General features: G+C 40.2%; 1 protein-coding gene across 2 annotated transcripts; it reads right to left on the minus strand.

Moving 5' to 3' along the window:
* Positions 1-771: 771 nt before the first annotated feature.
* Positions 772-17,040, minus strand: LOC146482754 (ATP-binding cassette sub-family C member 4-like). Of its 2 annotated transcripts, none has more exons than XM_085106819.1 (7): positions 16,994-17,040; positions 11,411-11,969; positions 9,102-9,481; positions 7,092-8,425; positions 6,119-6,689; positions 4,906-5,042; positions 772-3,125 (listed from the first exon to the last, which is right to left on the minus strand). In XM_085106819.1, exons 2-7 carry the CDS (start codon positions 11,963-11,965, stop codon positions 2,212-2,214), a joined length of 3,891 nt encoding a protein of 1,296 aa, XP_084962945.1. In that variant the 5' UTR covers positions 11,966-11,969; positions 16,994-17,040; the 3' UTR covers positions 772-2,211. The 2 variants fall into 2 exon arrangements, with proteins under 2 accessions (XP_084962945.1, XP_084962944.1); XM_085106818.1 differs by lacking the exon at positions 16,994-17,040 and adding an exon at positions 14,926-15,063.
* Between the last annotated feature and the right edge of the window lie 34 nt (positions 17,041-17,074).

The following is a 17,074-nucleotide window of genomic DNA, read 5'->3' on the forward strand; positions in this document are numbered from 1 at the left end:
TATACATTGTCTGATTGAACTCTATTTAAGCTCGTCGTTTTTAGAAGAGGGTTAGTATGAAAGTGGTGCATTCCGGTATAATTAATGGACAAGATGTCCGCACAGTTCCATACATTAACTGTATCATTATACCGATTTGTGTGTGTGTGGAAATCTTTCCAAATGAACAATCATTGTGGTGTTTTTGTTTTCTTGGTCAAACGTGATCACAAGATCAGGCAGTTGATGTGCTGAGAATGACTAGAAACGCTCCTTCAGTGCATGACAAAACAAAAATAAGTATTTAATTTTATATTATAGTCATCACCTCTATTAATTATAATCTTGTACACGCAGAACAATTCAAGAACTGCTCTCTCTGCGCCAACCACAGTCAGAAAACGTAACAAAAGTATGATTATAGAGAGACTTAGAATCGCGTTTTCAGAAACTGAAACGGCTACGTAAGATGCGCGTTTCGATGCTCCTTTTTTTGATAAAAAAAAGTACATAGATGTTAAGAGTGCAAAATAACTCTGGCCTTTGATGGTAACCCCAAATTACTCAATTTTACCGACAAATTGAAAACAACGAGCGGCAAATGAAGGATAAACATGGTCAGGCATGTTCTGTCGTTTGCCGTTTGGCGTAAGCGCAATTCCAAATCTCTCTATTATCACTCAACTACAGTGCCGGTGTATTTTGCTTAATTCGATAAATAAAACGGGTATTAAATGAGGTCAAAATTCGAAGCAAACTTCAAAACTAAATGTTTTAATGGACCTACAACCTTATTAGAAGGTCATGAGCGACGACTAAGTGCCAGCTTAACCGATATTAAACTAATAAAGTGCTATTTCGTTGACAGCAAACTTCAACGCTGCAATTGAAAATACACCACGAAAATCTGTATAACATAAGGCCGTGGTCATTTACCTGATCGTTGTGGAAGACACTTGAAAACTATAGCATTATTAGCTCGCCATGTATTAGCAATTTTCTACTTCAGAGATGCGATCACTTTCAGCTTGGAGACTGAAGCAGTAGACCATCTTCCCCATTCATTACACAATACTACTGGCGTAAATCACGATTGAAGACATTGGTTTAGCGGAAAATTAACCACCGAGTTCGTTTTCACTCTTTCAGCCTCCTTCGCCTTCGCCGCAGTGAAGGTGCAAGCGAAAAATGAATAATCAATGATTTATCTGCAATTCAAATAAAGTTTTCGCATTCCCACATGACAGCAATAGAACACTGTTCATAAATTTCTAAGGCTACTTATTTACACGGAAAGTTCTCTTCAAAATCTGTGTTAATGACAACATCAGCGTTTCCAATGAGATATGAGTCTTTGGAAAAATACGATATGCCTAGGATTTGAAGGCGAAGCGAAAAATCGTGGGTTTGCATTTTTTTCTCACTTAAGTTCCTTTATTCGAAATTACATGAAAAGCTGTATGTAGCCCACGCTTTCTTCTGCAAAATTTTTAAACTAAAATCCCTTAAATTTTAAGATCAATATAGTCTTGTTTCTTGCATCTTTAAGAAAACAACGTGGAAAATGAAGTTTGTAACGTTTGGGGTCCTACTGTTTTGTCTTAGAGTCATGTGACCCAACCTCGCTCCCAGGATTTACAACTCGGGAAAGCACTAGGAACGAGGTTCCCATGGAACCAGACATTTGTTTCACCTGAATCCCCCGGTTTCAACTTCTCTTTGGAGTCCTGAGAGACCCTGAGGTATCACGCCTGTAAAATTGCTTCTTTGTCTAATTTCATATGCTGACTTATGCTTTAAACGTTTGCATGTTTATATGTTACTCGGTGACGAGGATCGCTTAACATTGTACTGTCGTACTTAAAGGGGAAGTCTCATGGAGTTTTTGAGCTGTTTGGTTAAAAATGATGAAATAAGACCTTCACATAGCTACAGAAAAATTTTAGAACGAGAGGAAAGAGATGAACTCAATTCTTGAAAAGGACAACTGGTGATCTGTTCGAGCGCATTTTGAAAACAAAAATGCGAGACCTTGAAAAACGTTAGCTTAACATTTTTCAAGTTTCAATCCATTCCCACCTACTCTGTCTCTAGCCAGAGGTACTAATCGACAGTTTTATTGCACTAGGATGATAATTTATAACAACACTAGACAGTTATTTTATGTTTCTGTTGACAGACAAACATTTTTGGGGTCTTGAAATGACATTTAATTCGCGTGATACTTCTCCTTTAAATAAATAAATTTTGAGAAACAGCCATGTTGTAGAAAATCCCTCCCTCCCGACCCATGAGAGCTTCTAAGGTGTCAAGCTCAGCAACCTGACCTTCTCTTAACACTAAGATGACGTCACAGTCCTTAACAGTGTTCAGTCTATGCGCTATAGTGATCAGAGTGGAATTCTTTAGTTTCTCGTGCACGGTGGTCCAGATGGTCGTCTCTGTATTGGGATCCACATTTGCTGTGGGTTCATCCAGTATGACGATCTTACTTTGTCGTAGCAACGTACGAGCCAAGCAGATCAACTGCCGTTCACCGACACTCAGGTTCTCGCCTCGTTCTAAAAGTTCGTAGTCTAGCTGCCCCTCGAGATTTTCAACCAAACTTTTAAGCTTCACCTCTTCAAGTGCATTCCACAGCTCATCATCGCTGTGTTTTTGTAGAGGATCGAGGTTCGTTCTGAGCGATTCACTGAAGAGTACAGGTGATTGACTAAGAACAGAAATACATTTTCGAGACTCCTGGAGCTGTATAGTCTTAACAGAAACGTTATCAATGTGTATCTCTCCATCAGCTTCAGGCATGCGTAACAGAGCAGCTACAATGGACGACTTTCCATCCCCAGTTCGTCCGACAATTCCTAGTTTCCTTTTTCCTGGAATCTCAAAGTTTAAATTGTTCAGCACTTGTGGTCCGCCTGGGTAATACCTCAAACCAACGCCTTTAAAGCTCACGTGACCATCATGAGGCCAGTTTATTGGTGGAAGTGTTTTCATATTATACCCTGGCTCTGATTCGAGGTTGGTATACGCCATAACTCGCTCAACTGACGTCATAAGGTTCTCAACTTCTGAAAATTGTCGTACAGCATACTGGGAGCGTTTTGCAGTTTCAATGACATAGGCGAGGGCAAGACCTGCTAATGCTGTAAAAAGAAATCACTTCATGTAGATTACGTCAGGAAAAATATATGATTACTTTTTTTGGGCTTGTAATCAAGACTGAAGAATGTTAATGACGGTTTTTAATTGAGTGTCGAAAGTAATTTCGCGTTCGCTTTGATTTTGATTTTTATACGCTCTATGATCGGGTAGCAAAGTTCGCGCCATTTTCTCAACCAATGGGAAGCCAAATCAAAACCAATAATGACTTGCCCGTGGACGTTTTCCCGCGCTTGACCCCTGTTAAATGCATTGTATTTATTTCTGATTGGTTCATTGCGCTGCATACGTTTGCTGTAATGAGCCCGAGTAATTACCTTGATTTTGGTTTTACGACACTCAATCGAAAATCACTTTAAAGGACAAGCTAAGAAATCGTCCTCGAGTGGGTAAACTTAACCTGTTGAAGTTGACCAATTGTAAACTTCAAATGGGAACCAACGAAGAATAATGAACCAAAAGCCTAATAACCAATCAGAATTGTGAAGTAAATATAATACATGTAACTAGGATCAAACAGGCAGGGAAACGCGTGCGGGCAGGGCATTATTGGTTTCAGGTTAGCTTCCCAATGGTTGAGAAAATGGCGCGTATTTTGCAACCCAAGCACAGAGCGCAGTAAGGCAAAACCAAAGGAGGTGTCTCGTTTACAGAGAAACTGTACTGAACTATATATCTCAACGCTAGTTTACACCACTCAAATGACGAAAAAGTCAAATATATTATAACAGGATAAAACTTCGAACTGACAGGAAGTACGGGCCAGATGGCTAAAGAGGCGGCGCCCTATACCAACCACTTGGCCACGCTTCCTTCTCTAGCTACTGAAGTCCTTCTTTTATAAGTACATATTTTTCAAACATAACACTGTTTTGTTTGGAAGGATTTATATCTTGTTCCTCTAATTTTTGAACTGCAAATTACATCTCAACAAAAGTATTTGAGGGAATAATTGCAATTGAATTAGCTATCACACCTAATCTGTAAATTTCAAATCGTGAATTTTTTCATGCGGTAACAGTAAAGATAAATTTTCCCTATGTCCCGATTTCGCCCGTGAAATTTTCGAATTCGTCCCGTCCCGACAATTTGTCCTTGGGCCTCTCAGGTGACTCTGATGATGGCTTCCGCTCAGGTTGTCGAAACGTCAGTCAGTGTCACCCCAAACAGTCCTTCTCAGGACTACACTCAACCGGATGATCATAATTTACGTACTTATGGCATGACTCCTGGGTTCAAACCATTTACAGGTTAAAACTGCTAAATGATCTGTTGGGAGTGTTAAGCTTCACTCATATGCCGTGCTTTACAATCTTTGCTAAACGAGACCTTCGCCAAGCCAAAGCAGATAGTTCTTGCTATTAGCTATTCATCTCACCTCTTACCTAAAGGAATTTATCCATAAGTGCCAATTACTTAAATCAAGGATGGGAAGAAAGAGGCTCTGAACTTTTCTCAGTATTCTAATAAAAGATATTCAGGTTTCCGGTACCATTCCATTTGGCTCTTTCAGTTCAAATTCGTTCCCAGGGTCTCTCGTATTCCACCCCCTCCAGGAAGACGAGAAGAGGAGAGACCCTGGAAACAAGGTTGGGCTCGTTTATGCTTCACTTTACTGGTCCGAAATCTCGAGGAGGAGATGTTATCAGTACTAGGGGGGCTTTTTGCTATCGGGTATACGGGACAAACCTAAAGATGAAACACCAAAAGGCGACAGGAAGTGGAAAAGACAATAACTTATGAGCAACTTGGTGGTCTCTTTACCTGGATGTTGAGATAGAAGAACGGAAGTGAAAGCCACTGCTGAGATTAGCACTGAGCAAAGGAGATCGGCTCTTACTGCAAGCCATCGAGTACTGGCCGCCACCATAGAAAACAATTGATTATGTTGGTCTTGATGTCTATGAACAAACCAAATTAAAACAGTTACAAAGTATTCGTGTAAGACGGTCTGGGTACAAAAAAATGTTTTGGAAAATTGCAAGAGGCTGGATCGTAAGTCGGAAAACAATCGGACAGCATATTATTAGGCGGAGCACCATGAGGAATATCAATGTAATGAAAGGCTAACGCGCGAAACTTCAGCACTCGAATCTCTTTACGTTGGTCAATTTACCTTTAGTTGTCAACTCTGTTGATAAATCAATCATTCGTTTCTATTCGCCACCGACACCACACCACAGTTTATTTAGAAACTAACCCCCTTATCCATTTGCGATCAACTGAGCATGTTGAACGCAAATGTACAGTGAAAGTAGTCCGAGTTTACAGCCAACAGAATACGGAGGACCTCGATACAACTAGTACTCATTAAAAAAGAAAAAGTTGCAATTTTTTTCACAACCGATTGCTCTGCAGCCGAGCGCACAGACCGTAAAAATTTTTCAGAAATGATTCACGATTTATGCAGCATTTGCAGTCATTATCCAATTGAGAAGTCACTAAGAACTACATTGTATGTGCTAAATGTTCATTGCCAAATGGAAAGTAAAATGTCTTGTTACAAGGACAGACTAACTTGTATCCACTAACTGTGATAAGTAGCATATAACTTATCTAAGTCATAGAGCGATTTTCATTTGAGTTTCGCAAAACCAAAACCTCTGGCCAATCATGAGATATGTCAACAGCGCAATAAACACAATCAAAGCTTGAAGTAAATGCATGTAACCAGCGTCAAGCGCGGGAAAGTGCGCGCGAGCTAGTTACGATCGGTTTTGGTTTTGTTTCTCATTAGTTGAGACAGTGGCGCAAGTTTTGCTAATTAGCCAACCACAGAGCGAAGTAAAGCAAAACTAAAACAATCACGATATTACTTTCAACAGTCAACTGAAAATCGCTGTATACTTTTCTTGTAATGCAATCAAACGCACAGCCAATTTCATTGCCACTCTTGGTCGATCGACTCATGACTTCGAATTAAAGCCGTCGAATCATGTTTGACATAAATATTGCATTCGCGCAAAGAGAGCCTCACCGATAAAATTGAGCGATGAAATCTCTTTCCCTTTTTCGAGTGCGAATGGTGTCCAATCCTGCCATGGTCTCTGAAAAGTGTGAGAAGATAGGGCTGCGGTATATTGACTCCCATCTCTTCAGCTCACGGGAACTGTTCAGGTAGTACCATGCCAAGTAAACGAAAGCGCTGAAAACTGGTAGAAACACCAGAAAGAGCCAAAAATTGGAAAACGAGGGCAACAGTGCTGCAGTGAACACGAACAAAAGCAACTGTGTAGCCGAGAGAAACGTCCTGGGCAAAAGTTCGTCGATATTGCCAATATCTTTGGAGCATCTGTTTAATATCCGTCCGGCAGGATTTGTGTCGAAGAATAGTACCGGAGCTTTGAGAATGCGAGTTACCATTTTATCGTGAAAATTTTCAGCGGATCTGAGAAATACACAGAAGAACACCCAGGCGCGCATGATGGCGAAAACGAAGGCAGCGGCGACAAGACCGGCATAGATACCTAAAGTTGTGACATCCTGTTGGTATGTCAAAGGCATTCTTGTCAAGTAAGAGAGCCAGACATCTGGTAACACTAGGACAGCTGCACAGGAGACAAAACAAGACGGATTACTAAATGGTAAAGTTTACTTTAAACGGCCGTTTGTTTGGCCAACTGTTAGGTCTAGTTCAGTCGGCGCATGCGCCCTCCAAAGTCGCATCTGTTTGGCAGTGGTATGGCGACAAATTCAATGTTTTTCGACCGATTTTCAATCAGGCAAAGCAAAAATGTCAGGGTATGCGTGCACCAGAACGTTCCGTATAATACAACATTAAAGCATTAATATAGGAGGTGTTTAGGAGGTACTGCTCATTAGAGGTACGGCATCTTAAAGGTCTTTTTTTGGCGTTTGAAATACCTGCCTCTTTACCTTCGAATGTGTCCCGGTCATCGGGCGGCCGAGATATCACGTGACATGGCTATGTGACGTCACAGCGTACTCACCTTGGGCAGCCAAGAAAAGAAAAACTAAAGGAATCATTGCAATGGGATGAGCTCCAGCTCTGAAGTACTCCCAGTATAATGCACTTGAAATTTTGCCAGTGGCCTTATCTTCCTCTGAGATTTCCAAATACTCATCAAAACCGCCTTGCACTGGTGTGAAATTGAAAGAAGTGTCCTTTTTACCCTCTGCTGTAGCTCGTTTCTTCTCTTTGCTTGTGGTATTTGATGCATTTATGATGGTATCGAGAATTCTCCCGCCATCTTGCAGCTCACAGAAGCTGCCTTTTCCAAGTACAGAACCTTTGTGGAGGACCACAACTTGGTCAGCTGCCTTCATGTGACTCTCTGCATATGACACCAAGATTCGAATCTTGTCTCCTAGCAACCTGCAGATACACTGTTCAAATATATGTTCACCTACTTTGGCATCCACAGCACTGAGAGGGTCATCCAATAGATACACACCAGCATCTGCGTATACTGCGCGTGCCAGATTGACACGAGCCCGCTGACCTCCGCTTAAAACTACTCCATGTTCTCCAACAAATGAAAGGTCGCCATTTGGAAACCTGTCAATGTCTTCTTTCAGAGCACATGTTTCAACTACTTCAGTGTATTTCTTTTCGTCGTACGTCTCACCAAATAAGATGTTTTCTCTAATAGTTCCAGAGAAAACCCAAGCCGTCTGAGGAACATAAGCAACACTTCCAGAACAGATTAGGTCGCCGCTTGATTTTATTGCCTCGCCTGCGATCGCAGCAAGTAGTGTTGACTTTCCACTGCCAATCTGACCTGTGACGACAGTTAGACTTTTTTCATTCGCCTCGAAACTGACATCGTGAAGAAGATACTTTTCACTGTTGCCATTTAAATTACGTGTGAGACTACAAACTGATAGACGCATATCAGTTTTCCTGTCGAGAACAGGATACTTGACATCTGCCGCGACATGGTCTACAGCGTCACTTTCAGGAATCTCTTGTCTAATGGCCTCTCTCACTAAAAGTTGTGGGTACACTTTGGTATTGCCGTGGTTACAGGAGGATTGGTCGTATTGCAAAGGATCAAAAGGCATGTTATCTAACAGCAGAAATTTCTCGATCCTTCTCAGGGAGACAAATATTTCGAACACCGCAGGAAGAACGTTAGATATCGACAATCGAAGAACGCTCATGAAGGCAAGGAGCATGAAAACTGTGGCAGCAGAAAGAATATGACCAGTAAAGACGAGAGCTAAAACCGTTAAGAAAGTCGCAGTAGTCCCCGAAGTGAATGATAAACACTCTATTATTGATAGCAAGCCACTCTTTTTCAGGATAATCCAAACCTCGTTCCTGTGATACAAACGAAAGGAAACAAAAATATGTTATCAGTATGGTATTGACAAAAGTGACATCATCTTCTCTTGTTGGTATTGACTAAACTTATTTGGAGGGAACAGATTTCGAGGAATTAAAGAGGGAGGGAGTTTGTAGAGACTGGGATAAAAAGTCGTAGTGCTTTTGTGATCGAGTTACATAATTTTTAATACAGAAATGAGATAAAAAAGGAAAATATAGTTGAAACACTGCAAAAACCTTTAATATTTCCTAAGGCATCGCCTGTAATCTTCGAATCCCCCTACAGCTATGTGATGTCATTATACCAGGCATTATAGTAACTACAAACAAATTATTTCAATTAAAATATACTCTTGCCGTGCGGTTGGAACATTTGATAATTTCTATATTACTTAAAAGAGAACCTCACAAAACTGAATTCGTTTAGTGTCAAGGTGTATTTTTGCTAAGCTCATTATGTTTTCATAGTGGTTGTAAAAATATTAGTGAACAAATTTTAAAAAGGATACCTTCTCAGAATTGCTTGATCTGAAAGCATATAAATTGTGCAGACCTAACTTATCATTCTTACCTTACCTCTGACTAAATATTCTCCGAAAAAGCACTTGTGCAATAAATACAGAAATTTGAAATACTGTTCCCAATTTCATGTTCAGATTACTCTACTCACTTTCTTACTTCTTCAACTTTTTCTCGGTAGTTCTCCTCCCACGCATGCGCCTTCAGTACGCGAATCCCGGATACAAGTTCGTTCATTAGTGAGATGCGTCGGTCCGTCACTTCAGCGGTTTTCAGACGCAGTTCAGCACAAACAGATGATATGATCATGACACAGGGTACCACCAAAATCATGAACAATATTCCCATAACTGTTTGCCAGCCAATAAATATAAGCAGCAAGCAGACTATCGCTATGAACTCGATCACAGGTAACAAGGCGGTGCATATCCATCTGGGGGCCAGCTCAATTCTCTGAACGTCATTTGAAATCAGGTCAAGGATATTTCCAGTTGTTGTTTGAAGAAGGCTTTGTTGACTGATCAGTGGAATCTATAAAGAGAAATTATTAACGAATAACTTGAAAAGCAGCAGTTGCAAACAAGTGAAATCATACTTGAGTATGACTACTAATTAGTCTCTCGAAAGCAAGTTTCAGCCATTGCATTATTTCAATGTAGGTTACCATGGCAATATGCATATGGAATAAGGGGGTTGGGGGAGTAGAAACGAATATTTCATTTTATCAGGTAATTTGGTCACCGTAAATAAAATCCAGAGAGAGAGAGAGAGAGAGAGAGAGAGAGAGAGAGAGAGAGAGAGAGAGAGAGAGAGAGAGAGAGAGAGAGAGAGAGAGAGAGAGAGAGAGAGAGAGAGAGAGAGAGAGAGAGAGAGAGAGAGAGAGAGAGAGAGAGAGAGAGAGAGAGAGGTTATTCAAAGGTTAAAATACACTATCTGACACTGATAGACTATATATATACAGAACTTAAATGACAGCGAGGCTATTTATTTTGTTTTTTAAAAGCAGAGAGAGTGGGAGCAGTTCTAATTAACAAATCGACGGCAGTTTTCTATGGTCTATACTCTTATAGACCATAAAATGACGTCAAAAAATGTTCAAAACTCAAGTGGAACCACGAGCCGCAGGCTCGTGGTTTCACTGCCAAGTTTTGGACATTTTATGGCGTCATTTTATGGTCTATAAGAGTATAGACCATAGAAAACTGCCGTCGATTTGTTTTTTACAATAACATGGAAAAAGTACGAGCGGAATTGACTATTTTTTCGTTGAGAAAGCGCGCACGTTACATCTGACGTCATTTTTATTGTCTGTACTCTTATAGACAATAGCTACGAGCCAATCAGCGCGCGAGAATTTGGACAGCTATTGTAAAAACTCTTATAGACCATAAAATGACGTCAAAAAATGTTCAAAACTCAAGTGAAACCACGAGCCGCAGGCGAGTGGTTTCACTGCCAAGTTTTGGACATTTTATGGCGTCATTTTATGGTCTATAAGAGTATAGACCATAGAAAATTGCGGTCGATTTGTTTTTTACAATAACATGGAAAAAGTACGAGCGGAATTGGCTATTTTTTTTTTCGTTGAGAAAGCGCGCGCGTTACATCTGACGTCATTTTTATTGTCTGTACTCTTATAGACAATAGCTACGAGCCAATCAGCGCGCGGGAATTTGGACAGTTATTGTAAAATATGATATGGGATGGTGTTCCATATCTTTGCCCCAATAAAAGAAAAACTGCTGCTTTTAGCAAATTCGGTGTTATATTTGGGGAGGAGAAGTCTACTCTTACTCCCACGTAGCGCATAACCACTGTTGAGAGAGAGAGAGAGAGAGAGAGAGAGAGAGAGAGAGAGAGAGAGAGAGAGAGAGAGAGAGAGAGAGAGAGAGAGAGAGAGAGAGAGAGAGAGAGAGAGAGAGAGAGAGAGAGAGAGAGAGAGAGAGAGAGAGAGAGAGAGAGAGAGAGATTCGCTGCCCATTTTAACCCTTGGATGCATTTTAGACCTTAAAATTTAAACTATTTTGGCTATTACTGACATTAAACTAACCTTCAAAAATCATTTTACCCCGCTATACGAGCCCTAGTATCAGACTGTTTTGGCCTTCAATAATTTAAAAGGGCTAAGCTAGCCTTCAAAATAACGCTACTATCCTGTACAAAAATAGGTTATTTTCATGACTACAGTTAATAGCAGAATTCATTTTATTTTCCCTTTGGAATCATAAGCCCATTCCGAGTTGTTTTGAACCTCATTTTGAAAGCGAGAATTGTGAATAGTTTTTATTATGAGAAGCTTTGCAGGTAGCCTCGCTTTCATAATGAGGTTCAAAACAACTCGAAAATGACCAATTCAAATTTTGTAATCGCAGTGGGGAGTAAACATCTGTAGCTATAACTAGAATGAGAAAATACAAAAGTGAAGGATTCTGACCGGCACCTCACGAAAAAAGCTCATACCTTTATATAAATAATTCCCTTGATGGCACTACTAAGGCGCATTCCAAGTAGGTCACACATGTAGGCGGAGTAATGCGTACAACCTGTAGATAACCCGCTCAGCGTTAAAACAACACAGCAAGCGTATGCTAGCGACCTGTGTATCTCATCTGAGCTTAACAATAAAAGGAGAAATCCAAGCACCAATGGTTGTGAAACACGGAAGACCATCTCCGTGAGCCAAAAGCACATAGGCAATAGAATATCTCTAATAGAGATTGTCTTGTACACACATTTCCAAAGTTTGGGCTGTCGTTTGCCGTTGATGTTACACTCTTGCACATGGTCATTCCATATCGTCTGTAGTCTCTCGGTCAGGTCAAGTGTTCTGTCTTTCTCATGAAGTGGTAGGAAGTCTGATTGATTCAGGGGCCGCTTGCTTCCTATTTTGAAGATGTTGTTCATCCACCAAAATGTCAGATGGGATATAAAATTGGCGGACGACAGAGGGTGGGAAGACTCTTCCGTGTTATCATCGCCATCGGTTGCTATAGTCTCATAGCGTTTGTTTGTCATCTTGCTGTCAAAAAGGCAAATCGACGTATCTAAGTGTAGCAGAAGTCAAATAATACAGGTCCATTTCTTAAATTATAGTTTTGTAGTTTTGAAACGTCAGACAGAAGGTTAGCCATTGTAAGCAATGGAGTCAATTGTTTTAAAAACACATTCACTGATTAGTTCGGCCACCAGTTAACACATCCAGAGTTTGGTGGTCGTTCAGGTGGCTATATTAAAGAGGCTTCACACCAGTAATATTATCGAGTAATGCAGCTACAGCCGAATTTTTGTCAGTTGCCGTTCATTATTAAGAACTTCCAAAATGAAAATGAGATGCTTTGTTTTGGAAATAAATTACCGCCTGCCTACCGTGTAATTCTCGTCATAGTCAATGAGGCAATGGTTATGAAGCCTGAGAAACTTCTTTGTTATATGTTTTTGTTAGCATTTTTGGCCTTGACCGTGCACAAGCCACAAGAGATTTTAAAAGTGTTGGAGCAACTGACCAATGGAGACGTTCATGTTAAAATATTCAACTGTAGTGTGAACATTAAAACCAAGGATTGTGCACAGTCGCGGTCCTTCCCACATAAATTACAAAAGAAATAAAACAGCATTTGTCATTTGATAAAGCCACAACTGAACATTTGCCATTTATTTCACCGGTTGGAAACGTTCGTTGTTATTCAAGTATTTGTCGCTGTTCAGCATTATAACCTCAAATGTTTTAGGATATCTACGAACCTCCATGACGACCTGAATCGAGCTTCGCACTAAAAAAAATATCCATCATAACAAGCCTGTAGATTATGATGGTGTGGTACAGCGATTTGCAGAACAATTCCCGTGGACGACATCATCAGCGATAACAGAAAATATTCCGCATATAGCTTATATACAAATAAATGTGCGGTAAAGCCAGCGACACACCTGGCGATTTTATACGCCGATCGCGGCGAATGTGACCGATTTTCGCCGTCGATTAATGCGGACACACTTGGCGATTTTTTTCGCCGATCGCGGCGATGTGGCAGTTTCGAAAAGTCATGTGATAAAATTGCTCAACCTGATGGGTTGACTTTACTGGCGATTCGCAGTGATGAGCGTAGAAAATCGCCGGAACGGGCACACTTGCGGAACGCCTGCATGTCAGATATCGGCGAAAAATCGCGGCAATCGCTGCACCGGGCACACCTGGCGATTTTCGCCGATCGCAGCGATCGGCGTACAAAATCGCCAAGTGTGTCGCTGGCTTTAAATGTGTGAAAAGTGTAAAATATGTGAAATGTATGAGAAATATAAAATACAAGTATGAATAAAATAAAGGATAAAACGATCATATTTGTATTTTACACTTCTCATTTTTCACATATTTCACACTTTTCACACGTTTAACGTCGCATTTATTTGCATATAAGCTGTACGCGGAATATTTTCTATCAGTTATCCCGGATGATGTTGAATTCCCGTGGAGAATGCTACTCGTGGATCCAGTTTTTTATGAAACACAACTTTATAAAACATTAGCATGAATTCAACTCCCACGACATGCATAGATCTGTTTATGTAAACTGGAACGCTCCTCGACACTTGTCGATCTTTTTAACAATTTTTTTTTCGTTTTGGCGAAAAAGTTCGCTTCAATTTCAGTAATAAATACCCTTTCGTTTGCTCCCCAGAATGCTGGAAAACGCATTTCCGATGATTAAAATTTCAGATAGGACCAAAATTTCTAGATACTCCCGCCCTCGGTGGTCGTTCATTCAAACCCCGTATCTATAAATCCAAGATCCGCCCAGGAGTATTAAAAAAAGAAAAAAAAAAAAAGAAACAGTACAATATAACACACTAAGTGGACTTAAAAAATAAAAAGTAAAAATGTACAATTATTTACATGCTTTAAAGAAAAACGAAAACGTACGTTCAAATATATATATATAAAATCGACATCTCTATGTCGCACAGTTGAGCCGGGCGGAGGCAACGTCAAATTTAAAGCTTTAAAATAATCTTCAGTTCCTGACCGGTTCAGTTCTTTCTGCTTCAAATGTTGAACGCCATGTTCATTAAAACACCCTAGTGTTCAGTAAGACAGAACCTCTATATGCCAGCGCGTTCTTCAAGTATCTGGTATCGAGGCTAGGTACCAATTAACAATCTTTCCCAGCAAGGAATAAAGGTTCTAACGTTTAGTGTAAATGTCCTAAAATTAATTAAAAAATTCGCACCATTTTTCCTGTCAATGCAGCGTTAACTTCGCTGACGTTTATTTCAATTATTTGTTTTCCAAAAAGCTTTTCTTGTTTAGCATAATGAAATTCAGTTAAATAAATACAGTCAAACTTCCCGTAAGTGTTCACCCTTGGGACCAGAAAAGTGTTCGCTTGAGAGAGGTGTCCGCTTATGGGAGGTTAAAAATGTAGTGTTTGTTAGCGGAGGATTGACTGTACATGGTTTAAATCCCTAAGAGATCATTCTCGCCCTCAGAAACCGGCTGATGTCACATTCAGTTTAGAGTATTTTGAGCGAGGCGGTACCTTCCTCTAATTCGATAAAATACAAGACCTCCACATTCACTCCTAACAGTTTGCTGTTCCAGAGTTTTAACCCTCTTGTTCGTCTCTGAATTTATTTTATTCTGACCAATTCTCTTCAGTGTTCGATCGCGCTTTACTAATAATCTAAACCGGCAGAGTGCGATAATTCTCTAAAGCGACCAAGATAGTCTTTGAGATCTTTAAGGAAAAAGCCACATAAAATGATGCCGTGAAATTAAGGTTTTACCTTGAATAATTCGTCAACTCCCGATAACTCGAACCCTCGCTAACTCGAACCTCCCGCTAACTCGAACCAACTTTCCTTTCCCTTCAGGCCATTTTCTATATAATTTTACCCTCGATAACTCGAACTCCCGATGACTCGAACTTTTTTTCAATTTCTCTTGAAGGTTCGAGTTATCGGGAGTCGACTACTCGTACCTGGAATTTTAGTTTATGGTCCTCTCTCTGAAACATTCTCTTCTCATAGAAGCATTCTGCATTCAGTCACAGCATTTGAAACTTTCGCGATTTCTTTCCTGTCAACCGTACTGACCAAATAAGAAGGCAATCAGTTTAACACGATGATGGCCTATGGGCGCTACTACTGCGTACTTATTTTCTTGTTTGATTAGCTTGAGTTCGCATTTGATAACTTTTCACACATCACTCCGTTGAGAATAAATTACACAATCCTTGCTTAATATTTCTGTGGCATAAAATTACGTGTAAGTAGTTCAAGTTTTGAACGAAGACATTTTCACTGTACAGCAGGTTTGAAAACCTCATCTACCATGGCAAGAAAGAATTGACCTCTAGAAAAAAAAAAATTGAAAAATAAAATGAGGTTTTAGATAACGGAATAAGTCAATCTCTGGCGGCTGGTGTTTGCTGCCTTTCTTTGACTAGCTGCAACTACTTGTCAAATCCAATTTATTTCACACTGGTAAGCTAAGAACTACCTGAGTGGAGGCCCGCTTTACCAACACCCGATTGTTAAGCCAGCGACACACTTGGCGATTTTATACGCCGATCGCCGTGATCGGCGAAAATCGCCAGGTGTGCCCGGTGCAGCGATTGCGATTTTCGCCGGTCGCCTCGATCGGCGTATAAAATCGCCGATACCTGGCATGTCAAATATCGGCGATTAAATTCGCCGGCATTCGCCAAGTGTGACCGTTCCCGCGATTTTCTATGACTTCTATGGCCATTGCTGCATATCGCCAGTAAAGCCAACCCATCAGGTCGGGCGATTTTATCACATGAGTTTTCAAAACTGCCACATCGTGGCGATCGGCGAAAAAAATCGCCAAGTATGTCCGCATTAATCGCAAGCGATTTTCGCTGGCGATCAAATTCTCCGCGATCAGCGTATAAAATCGCCAGGTGTGTCGCCGGCTTTAGGGACAGTTGTGTTGTCCCGACAAAAAGCTCATATATTTTCTCTAATAAGTCAACATGACCCGCCTGACACGCTCTCTCACAGAGCTAACTTTGCTTTGCGGACACTGGTTATCAGCGCATTGTATAAATTGTCTGATATTCTGAAATTGAAAGTATCAGTGCAGAGCAAACTCACAGACTATTTTAAAATGATTACGTTGTCAGTCGCGTTCGAGGCACTGGAATATCATCAATTTTAGTGCGAGATGAACGAGCGTAACCGAGTTTCTACAGTTTGAACTCGAATTATAGTTTAGACATTTAAACATCGTTCTGTTGCTTTTAAATTATATTCTTTGTAAACTGCCGAAAACTGCCTTCAAACGGAATATTGATGATACGCTCTTTGCAATTTTTGATTCCGAGGATGGGGATGCTGAAGGACTCACTGTTCTTTCAGTCGAAAGTGGCAAAATATCTCGGCTAACTAGCAGAAATTAACTCTAAAATTTTAATAAGCAATTTGAAATTTACCTGGTCGGTTGTATAATTTTATTATTTATTTTCGTCATCGACCTATTTATTTAGTCATTTGATTGTATTCCGGTGATCGCATTGTCTACATCTGTAAACAATTTCTTTTCACATCGACGAATAACGTGTGAGTACGACCCGCTTCGAGAAAGCCTCAGCTACCCGCGAGTCTTGCGGGATTATGTAACTGTTTATGCCGGCGTTTAGTTATGTTATGTTGTGACTGACTATTTAGAAGAAGCATTTCAGCTTGAAATTAGAACATTTGCATTGATGTGTAGTAAGTCTTTCGCCCGTCTTTGCTACGATAAACTAAGAAACCCAAAACCAGACGCACCAATATTTATGAAAGTGTGCTCAAGTGTAAAATCATGCGAATTAGACAAATACACTGACATTATTGAATGTCAAAAAATTGTTATAATTACATGCACATAAATTTCGCTCCACATTCGTGTTGTCAGTGTATAATAATCTGACAATCATTTCCGTTCGTCAACGTTAGACTCGAACTTGAAAGTCAGGATTAAATGATGAAATTAAAACGTTGTCGAATTTTAAAATCGCTTATTTTCATCTTTAAAATCTTTACCTTAATTATAGCGCTGCTTCTTTCGCTCATGATCAGGATAAGTTGACTAGCGTTTTGCCACGTTGTTCAATGGGGCTTCTA

Source organism: Pavona decussata, unplaced genomic scaffold (genome assembly GCF_977016875.1).
Source record: "Pavona decussata unplaced genomic scaffold, jaPavDecu1.1 SCAFFOLD_44, whole genome shotgun sequence".
Taxonomy (NCBI): Eukaryota; Metazoa; Cnidaria; class Anthozoa; order Scleractinia; family Agariciidae; genus Pavona; species Pavona decussata.